This window comes from Mus musculus, chromosome 2 (assembly GCF_000001635.26).
Source record: "Mus musculus strain C57BL/6J chromosome 2, GRCm38.p6 C57BL/6J".
In the NCBI taxonomy this organism is placed as follows: domain Eukaryota; kingdom Metazoa; phylum Chordata; class Mammalia; order Rodentia; family Muridae; genus Mus; species Mus musculus.
In genome coordinates, this window is record NC_000068.7 from 122,451,306 (window position 1) to 122,461,443 (window position 10,138).

The window sequence follows — 10,138 nt, forward strand, 5'->3', positions numbered from 1 at the left end:
AGAGAATAGTGGGGTTCAGGTAGTATACAGAATGTGGTCGGGTAAAGAAAGAGAGTAATGGGGTTCAGGTGACAATGTAAGTGTAGAGAAGTGATTTGCTGAGTCTGTCATTTCGTGACCAACTTTTGGGACATGGCTCACAGGTGGTCACACCTGAGTCCAATCCCATCTTTCTCTGTGGCCCGCCTGTCCTAACTCTTGTCCCTTTTCTTCCCACTTCAGATTTTCTTGGCTTATACTGTGGAAGGATCCAGTTTTGTTTTTGGTGATACACTGGTCCAAAATGTTTTTGCTTTTCAGGTAAAACTTGTTTTGTGGGCAGGAATGACAATGCCAGTGAAGGACAGGGGAATAGAGATGGGAACAATGTGTGTGTTCACAAGACCAGAAAGCATTTACCAACTTGATCCTGGAGAGGAGTCTACTCTTTCCCCATGATCCTTACCATTATGAAATTGGTTTAAAGTTGGGTGCGGGGAGAGGCTCAGGAAATAGTCTGTGTTTAATGCTGATAGTTTGATAGCCTGCAGTGCATTCTGAGTTTATTCCTAAACTACACTGCATCCAATTCCCTGGTCATTCCCAGAGCTCTGTTTAGAAGCCTGCAAGACCTAGCTCACGACACACTGAGCACACACAGTACAATCTCTCACACGCTGCCTCCGTTCTTGTTGCAGTCTCTGCCAATCATTATTTTCTTCGGATGTGTGATGTCTATTCTTTACTACCTGGGCCTTGTGCAGTGGGTGATTCAGAAGGTGAGGCATTTGGTTTCCACAAAAGGACCTTCAGCTTGGATCTTTCAGGGGGAATGAATGAGTTTATACTTACACATTGGGGGAGAAAGTAAATACATAGGATATGGAGAATGAGAACCAATTTGAAAAGGCAATCTCTCTGAAGCATCCTGGTATCAAATGATTGCCCAGGCCTGAGATAGGCTGGAGGCAGAACATGGTAAGAAGCTCTTTCATACTGGGTTGAATTTGCTTGTTCTAGAAGCCCCAAGGCCTGAGCTCTGGCTAATATGTTTGCAACTTGTTCTGTTACTCTGGGCCACACTATTTCTCCAGGCTTCAGTTTCTTTAACACTAAATGGAATAGCAGGGAGGGGTTTTGTTGGACACTATTCAAGACTCCTGCTAATGTTGAAGATTTATGTGTCTGGTTTCTTGTAGGTTGCCTGGTTCCTGCAAATTACCATGGGTACCACTGCTGCAGAGACCCTGGCCGTGGCAGGAAACATCTTTGTGGGGATGGTAAGTACCCTGGAGCCTTCTGTTTTTCTAATCTCTCAAGAACTGAGAGCTTGGCAGAGAACAAATTTGGAAAGAGGATTTTCCCTCTCCTGTCCCTCCCAACCTCCTTCCTTCCTGTTTTTCTAAGACAGGGTCTCATGTAGTCCAGGCTGACATCATACTCACTATGTAGTTGAGGTTGAACTTGAATTCTTGATTTTCCTGCTTCCCCCCGTCTCAAGTGCTGAACATATACACATGTGTCATCACATGGCTTGAAAAGCTCATTTTTCTTATGGAAGTCAGATAAATGGAGACCATGGGGCAGTCAGTCTTTATGAAAGAATCCTCAGAGGGTCAAGGAGAACTCGATGCCTAATGCACAGTCCAGACACACTATCCAGCTTCTTATATAGGGGAATGTCCTAGTCTAAGCCTTATCCCCTCAGGAGCTGGGAAGGATGGTTGAGCTACCTCTGGTTTCTTGCTGTGATTCACCGTGATTTTTCTGAGGTCTCTGAGGAGGCAATGGCTTGTCTTGCTCAGAACTGTCAGGACTCTTCTTCACACAGCATCTTTCTCAGTGTATCCATCTGTGTGGAAGAGCATGTGTTTGTGTGCAATAGATGTCTTTCTCTTTGCTGTGATTAAATACCTTGGAAAAAAAAGGTGTATTAAGAGAAAAAGGATTCATTTTGACTCACGGCTTGAGAGTACAGCCACCCTATTGGGAAGAGCTTGGTGACAGGAGCTTAAGGCCACTGGTGCTTGTGCCCAGCACCCAGGACCCAAGCCTAGGAAATGTCCTAACCACTTTTAGAATGGGTCTTTCTGCTTTAATCTAATTAAAATAATCTCTCACAGGCTGACCTATCAAGATAACCCCTCACAGGCATTCCTAGAGTCATTTTGAGGAGATTCTATCAATTATTGATAATCAACATTAACCATTTCAGTGTTAAATCTATGCTATTGACTGGTCAAATCAACATTAGGGACAATAGTTTTTCAAATGAGTAAGAAGTTAACAATTGGGGTCTTTTTCTCCCAAAGCCTTGGGCTGTTTATCTGCTTTTGATCTGTTTTCACAGTACTTTTGGATTCTTTTATCATGACCTTACATTTTGCTAAAATTATCTATAATCAGTTGAACTTTTCCAGCTAGACCTAATCATCTAAGAGCAGGGCCCTTGCCTTAGTGCTCTACTAAGCTAATCCATCGTTTTGCTGACACTCATTAAAGGATACATGACCTAATAGATTAAGGCTAGGTCATTTCCTCCTTGAATCTTCCTAATTAATAAAAATTACAGACATTTCATTAAAAAATTATATTTTGTTTAATGACTCTTCCTCTCTCATCTCTCCTCTCTTCTCTGTCTCTCTCTCTGTCTCTCTCTCTGTCTCTCTCTCTCTCTGTCTCTCTCTCTCTCTCTCTTTCGTATGTGTGTAAGTAGTCATGTATCATGGCTCTCATATGGAGGTCAGAGGACAACTTGTGGATGCCGGGTTTTTCTTTCCTTATGGGTTCTAGATATTGATATCAGGTCTCCAGGCTGAACTTTGTTGTTGGCTTGACATTATTTTCTTATTATTTCATACAGCATTAGCTTAGATAAGCTATTTTCAGTTCCTTTAATACATGCTCTGTAGACATCTAGTGTGTGGTCAGCAATGGAACTGTACTCTATAATTTACTCACTAAGCTCATGGACTTAGACACCGAAAACAAAGTAAATGAACACCAGTTGTCTACAGTATTCTATAATATGCTAGAGGAACACGTGAAAACAGGACCTCATGGAGATGGTTGGGCAGGTTTTTGTCCACTGACTGGAAGGGCATGTATCTGATAGGTCCATTCTCTATCTGGGATAAGCACTTTGACTTGGGGAGTGATACCCTCTTGGTGTGTGACTATTTTTCTTTGTTTTTAGACAGAGGCGCCTCTGCTCATCCGTCCCTACCTTGCAGACATGACCATCTCTGAAATCCATGCAGTCATGACTGGAGGCTTTGCTACCATAGCAGGCACAGTGTTGGGAGCCTTCATATCCTTTGGGGTGAGGCACAGTCAACATAATTGCTCATGGTGCACTCATGTTGAGGCCCCACAGTGGTGCTAATCCCCATCTGGCTTTACAGATTGATGCATCATCCTTGATTTCTGCCTCAGTGATGGCTGCCCCTTGTGCACTTGCCTTGTCCAAACTGGTATATCCAGAAGTCGAAGAGTCCAAGTTCAAGAGCAAGGAGGGACTGAAGCTGCCTCGAGGGTGAGCTGGGGACAGTTCAGGAGATGATAAGGTGTGCTACCTGAGGAAGCCCAGGGTGCTAGAGACTTCCAGCTTCCCCAAAGGAAGAAGGTCTGTCACTCCATGTCCCCTTTTGCTACCCTGCTTCCAGCTAATCATTTTCAGTCTTTGTTTTGTTTCGACTTAACCTTCCCACCTGGCATTAGTGGGATATTATACAAATATTCTATGTCCTTGGCATCAGACTTTCATGCAATAATATCTGAATCACTTCAGAGTAATCTCCACTATTATAATTACTGAGGATTCCCAGCACCCCTCAAAATGGCTGGCTACCCATTTCTTCCATTTTAGGGTCTATAGAGCTGCTCCTCTCTGAGGAGCTGAGATTACTGTAGATAGCATATTCTTTCTCTGTGCCCAATAACCACAGGGAAGAGAGGAATATCCTGGAAGCTGCAAGCAATGGAGCCACAGATGCCATAAGCCTTGTTGCTAATGTTGCAGCCAACCTGATTGCCTTTCTGGCTGTATTGGCCTTCATCAATGCTACCCTCTCTTGGCTGGGGGAAATGGTGGATATCCATGGACTCAGTTTCCAGGTAAAGTCTTATATGTGTTGGGCATGTTTTCCTGACTCTCAGTAAACTGAAAGCCTGAGGAGGAGAAGGAGGTAGAGGAAGGAGAGGCGGCTAAGTGTCTGGAGCAGCTCCTGGTGCCTGACTTCTGTTGTCTACTCTTCCTTTCCCTTCTTTCTCAGGTCATCTGCTCCTATGTCCTAAGGCCCATGGTTTTCATGATGGGTGTACAGTGGGCAGACTGCCCACTGGTGGCTGAGATAGTGGGAGTCAAGTTCTTCATAAATGAATTTGTGGCCTACCAGCAACTGTCTCAGTACAAGAACAAACGTCTCTCTGGAGTAGAAGAGTGGATCAATGGCGAGAAACAGTGGATTTCTGTAAGTGACAATCCAGCGAATTACAGAGCGAGAGGTTTGGGCCAGGCATATCTAAGGGAAGGTACAGCATGCCACATAAACATTGTGGGACTGCAAATGTTTCTCAGTGTCCCAGCCTATGCATGAGACAAGCAGAAGCACGTTTGTCAGGACCCAAGCTCCTGCTCCAGGTCTCTGTGTTAGTTCTCTCCTGAAATCTGACCCAACTTTGATCTATGAGATAATTGTTGCTTCCTTACACTAGGACAGTCCAAAGAACATACCTTCTCCTGGATGTCCTGATGACCCTTTATCTACACATTCAAACCTCTATGAAACAATTTTTCTCTCTTAGCATCTCTAGGTCATTTTCTCTGTATCTTTAATAAGAACCCTACTGGGCAAGGAGTCTGGTGGTATTACCATATCATGACAATGGTTGTAAGACAGGGGCTGGTTGTTTTCTGAGTATCTTTTGTGTATTCTTTAGAATACTGTAAGAAAGATTTGGTGTGCCTTGGAACTTCTAACATGGTTCTGAGACCCACCAGGACTAAATTTATCTACTTGTTTTCTCTGCTCTAGGTGAAAGCTGAAATCATTACAACATTTTCCCTCTGTGGATTTGCCAATCTTAGTTCCATAGGAATCACACTGGGAGGCTTGAGTGAGTTGTTCAATTCCCCCAGGTCCTCAACATGCCAGGCAGATCCAGCCTTTGCTCACTGCACAGCTGAGGCTAGATAGAGAATCTGGAGTGAAGTGGACCTCGCAGGCCACATGTAGCTCAGAGCTAATGCAGTCAGCTCACTATGGTATATCCTTTACAACCAATGCTTCATCTGCCTGCTCTCCTTTCTGCCAAGGCACAAACAGGTTTTATTTTTAGTTTCCTATAAGGAAGAAGCTATGAACATTATATTTCTATCTTGCTGTTAAACTGCCAAAAGTTCTTTCTGAAATTAATCTTCCCAACAGTTTTTTCTTTTATAAGAGTGATATTTGCACAGGAATTTTAAAAAGCCAAAGGAAAACAGGAGACAAAGCAGATAAGTGGAGTCAGTGAGCATCATATCTTGCTGGGCAAAAGCTGAGAGTCCGGTAGTACAGAGAAGCCATTAGTACGTGAAGCAGAGGTGTTCAGGGTGCTGACTGTGAGTGATGGTTGCAGGAATACCAGGAGAGGGGTGGTGGTCTTGGAGGATGATCTGTGTGTGGGTGTGCATGTGTGCGTGCGTGTGTGTGTGTGTGTGTGTGTGCGTGCGTGCGTGCGTGCGTGCGTGCGTGTGTGTGTGTGTGTGTGTGTGTGTGTGTGTGTATGTGGTGGATCTGTAGGTGTGTTTGTGTGTCTCTCTGTGTGTATGTGTGTCTCAGAATTCCGAGCTGAGCACTTGGAAAAACAAAGTTACAAAGTCTAAGAAGAAATATAGGAAAAGAGTGTGTTAAAACGCCACTTCTGGCAATAATATCTGGGGTAGATTCACTAAATTTATGTCCCTGATAGCTAAGGAAGCAGTTTCTTTTGGTCCTTTTCCTCTCTGTAAAATACTCATCCACACTGCTGTATGTCTGCCAGGTGTTAGCTGTGACTCTGGACTGAGGTGAGATGGATGCTCTCCTGTCCAGTCCTTTGGCTCAAATTCTACATGTAATTCCTGAAACAGTTTCTTTTTGGTCCTTTTCCTCTCTATAAAATACTCATCCACACTGCTGTATGTCTGCCACATGTTAGCTGTGACTCTGGGCTGAAGTGAGATGGATGCTGTCCTGTCCAGTCCTTTGGCTCAAATTCTCCATGTAATTCCACTCTGGACTTACTGGTGTAGACCTCAACTGGCTGACACAGGCATCTGTGCCTATGGGAGCAGCTCAGAGTCCTGCTTGATTGAGATTTATCTTGAATGCATTCCAGAACCACTGAGGTGAGGGTCAGACATACAATCCTTGATCCAGGAGAAGTCTGACTTATGTGTCAAGACTAATGTATGTATGTATGCACCTCTTAAGGAAGCTTTAGCAGGCTTAGGTGGTTGGTCGAAGAACACTAGTCTTCTGACCTGGTTTTTTCATTCTTCTAATGGGGACTGATGGGCTACACCTCCTTGCTGTGTGAGGAAGACATCAATTGCTTTCTCTTGTTGTCTACAGCATCCATGATACCCCAGAGGAAGAGTGACTTGTGCAAGATTGTGGTCAGGGCCCTCTTCACAGGTGCCTGTGTTTCCTTTATCAGTGCCTGCATGGCAGGTAGGTGCCTAAGTATTGTCTCTGGCAGAGACTACAGGATCTCTCTCAGAATGTTTATTTAACTAACCATCTACCCCACAGACACCTAATCTACGGTGTTACCAACTCCCATCCAAGCAAAACAGAACGTTGGAGTGCATGTGTCAAATCTGTCTCTTTAAATAACTATTATCTTCTCCATGCAGGAATCCTCTATGTTCCCAGAGGCGCTGAAACTGACTGTGTCTCATTCCTAAACACAAATTTCACCAATAGAACCTATGAGACATATGTGTGCTGCAGAGAGCTTTTCCAGAGGTAGGCAAACACCAGGGTTTCTGTTCCCCCCCTAGCATATCCTCTTATATGAAGGGAACTTCTGGATGTTGGGAGATGGAGGTCTTGAGTACAGAGTCTTGGAAGCTGTGTGGAGTGTATGAGACACAACATGGATGCTTGTGATTGATAGTCTGGACTCTTTTCTCTTAGTAGGTTTTATCTTCATTATTAGTCCTACTGTGTGTGGCAGGTTCCATTTATTGGTGTTGTATAGCAGAAGGGAAAGAAGTTTGGTCTCTTGGTTAAGAAGTTCCTGTGTTTATTGTGACTGAAATGTATGGAGTAGACAATGATGATTTTACAGTCGTCTAAAACTCAGATTTTTTTTCCAGATAGAAATAAAGCAGACCAGGAGAAGACAGATTTTAAATTGAAAAGATAAACTTGAATTCAGATAGTGTGAAGGTTACCTTGTTTACTATATTCTAGAATATGAAAGGAACCTATCACTGAGCCCAAGGAATGAGTTTTGGGACACATAGAAGGAATGAGGAAGTAGAATATTTGATGTGGTAAAAGCCAAAAAGGTGCATGCTGGTAGTAGCCTGCAGGTGAGTGGGGAGAGCTCTAGGAAGCAAGACTGAACCGTTATAGAAAGGCCTTGCATGAACACCTCGAGGAGTCCAATTTTGACCTGCAGGATTCTGGACCCCAGCATGGTGAGCTGTGCTTTATGGAAGGGTGTTTGGTAACAAGGAGAGCAAACGCATCACTGTAACAGTCTTAGCAAGAGAGTAAGACACTTAACAGATACAGGCACCACAGAAGGGAGAGTCGATAGGAGTGACCCTCAACTTCATAGAAGAAAGGCCCAGGGTGAAGAGGGGAAAGAATGGTCTTTTCTGACTTGGGTCTGTGTGTCCATCACAAGGAGGAACAAGAAATAGGAGAGAAGGCTAAAGGCATGGCCTCTTCTGGTTCTGGATATGTTATTTTGGAGGTACCTGAGTGACTGGCATATAAAGTGAGTCACAAGTCAACTGGAGTCTGAGGCTCAGGAGAGAGGTCAGATCTGGAGCCTGATTAGGAGGCAATGTGTATGTCCTTGATGTGTCCCTGTTCTTAATCAGATGTTAGCTGTAGAACAGGTTAAGAAACAAAGTAAAAGTAAGTGAATTGCAAATTTCATTTATTGTTAAAGCAGAATTTATAAAGTGGCTAGATTGTTTGTCTGGTGGAGTTCTAATGTGTATATTCTCAGTGGATTTTCTAAAGACATATTCTAAGAATGGTTGGCATCTAGAAGCCCAGAGAAATATTTTCAGGGGCTCAAATACCATATAAATCCACTCACAAGTCAGCTGGAGTCTGGCTTAAGTAGCTGTTCAGATGCAGCTCTTGCAGGTGGACTAACAGGCTGCTGTCCTGGAGGGCCTGAGTTCTATTTCCCCATGCACACTGAGGGCTTCCAACCACCTACATCTCCAGCTCCAGAGGGTCCCATGCTTAAGTCCTCTGCAGGCACCTGCCCTCACATGCACACACCCACACCTGCACATGGAATTAGAATATGAGAAAAATAACAGCTGGATTTGTCTTTCTTTCTGTCTGTCTGTCTATATGTAATGATAATAAAAAAGTGGATATTAACTTGAGAGTAGAGGATAATATGGGAGGGATTCAAGAGAGGATAAATGGGAGGGGCTGGAGGGAGGAACATGATGGAGAGAAGTGATATAATTCTGTTTCAGTTTGAATAGAATGAAAATCAAAAATTGAGAAAAAGAGAAATAACTTTGTCTAATTAATTTGTAGCAATAAAGTATAAACAGTATTTCTTTCTCAAAAGGAAAGTGGCCCTAGTTATCAGCTTTTTTTTTTTTATTAAATTAAATTCTGGATCATGTATAAGGTCTAATTTTTTTCTCAACTGTTTGGAAATGCCAGACATTTGTAACTGACCTGAGGTTAGGAGCTGGGCTCTGGGCAGACAATGGTCAGGGTTCTGTTCTAGCGTCGACTAAAGCGTGAGAAGCCAAGTTCGTTCAGTTGGATCTCATGTCCTGGTTATGACAACAGATCTATGCACAGTAGGTTTGTTCTCAGTTATTTGGAAAACTTGTCGATTGTTTTGCCTTGTTTGTGTCTGACCCCTGTGCATCTGGTTTTATCATTTCAGTACTTCGCTGAATGGCACCAACATGCCTTCTTTCTCAGGCCCCTGGCAAGACAATGTGTCCAGCCTCAGGAATCTTGCTAGCTGCTGTGACCTCTATACCAGCACTGTGTGTGCATGAGGCTGGTGGGCCGCTCCAAGACAGTTCTCATAGAACAGATTCATATTACCAAATACATTTTCATGTACTTCCTATTCTCTGAGAACCCCACTAAACTCCACAAAGTGAAATTTCTGAGCTCACTATAGCTCTGTATAAAAATCAGCCCTTACCTTTCCAGCGGCATGACATGAAATTCCGGTTACCAGACATGAAATTCATTATAGACCCTCTTGAGCCAAAGTATGGTGGGCATGTAACTGAGGAGAAAATATGTGTGTGGTGAGGGCTAAGATCCAGGTTCAACCCCGGGCCTGGCCCAGAGTGGGGAGAGTGGGGAAATCAAAGTAGATGCTTAGTTTTAACTTGGGAATGGTGGCAAACCCCGTGGTCTCTTACCTGTAGGCTCACAGCTAAGGGGATTACCTCAGATTCAAGGCAAGCCTGGCCCAAACATGACATGTCCTAGTGTAGGAGTGGATGTGAGGGGAGATATTTTTAAAGTTATATTGAAACATGTGTGAATTTAAAGACACACATTCTTTTTGTATTGCCAAAGACTTATAAACACAAGAGCTTCTTTTATTTTCATAAAGAAATAAAAATGATTCCTGTAATAAAGTGTTGTTTTATTTATTTATTTATTTATTTATTTATTTATTTATTTATTTATTTATTTATTTATTTATTTGAGGCAAGGTTTCTCTGTGTAGCCCTGGCTGTCCTGGAACTCACTCTGTAGACCAGGCTGGTCTCGAAATCAGAAATCTGCCTGCCTCTGCCTCTCAAGTGCTGTGATTAAAGGCCTGCACCACCACTGCCTGGATATAAAGCATTTTTTAAAAAGTAAGCATTTTTAAAATTGTGCGTGTGAGTACAGGTGCCAGAGGAACCCTGAGATGGGAGCCACCTGGACCTGGAAGTATA

At 43.3% G+C, this 10,138-nt stretch overlaps 1 protein-coding gene across 8 annotated transcripts in view; it reads left to right on the forward strand.

The window, feature by feature from the left end:
* The window catches only part of Slc28a2 (solute carrier family 28 (sodium-coupled nucleoside transporter), member 2), a 34,796-nt gene extending 24,949 nt beyond the window's left edge, over positions 1-9,847 (forward strand). For 4 of the 8 annotated variants that reach the window (NM_172980.4, NM_001356532.3, NM_001379459.1 and 1 more), the window contains 11 exons: positions 223-300; positions 678-758; positions 1,179-1,259; positions 3,176-3,301; positions 3,384-3,514; positions 3,927-4,095; positions 4,254-4,451; positions 5,016-5,097; positions 6,579-6,677; positions 6,863-6,974; positions 9,115-9,828. In NM_172980.4, the coding sequence (NP_766568.1) occupies positions 223-300; positions 678-758; positions 1,179-1,259; positions 3,176-3,301; positions 3,384-3,514; positions 3,927-4,095; positions 4,254-4,451; positions 5,016-5,097; positions 6,579-6,677; positions 6,863-6,974; positions 9,115-9,232 (1,275 nt within the window). In that variant the 3' untranslated portion in view covers positions 9,233-9,828. Of the gene's footprint in view, positions 1-222; positions 301-677; positions 759-1,178; positions 1,260-3,175; positions 3,302-3,383; positions 3,515-3,926; positions 4,096-4,253; positions 4,452-5,015; positions 5,098-6,578; positions 6,678-6,862; positions 6,975-9,114 lie in introns of those variants that run through there. The other 4 variants (XM_030251663.1, XM_030251661.1, XM_030251662.1 and 1 more) reach the window with 2 other exon arrangements.
* Positions 9,848-10,138: the final 291 nt, after the last annotated feature.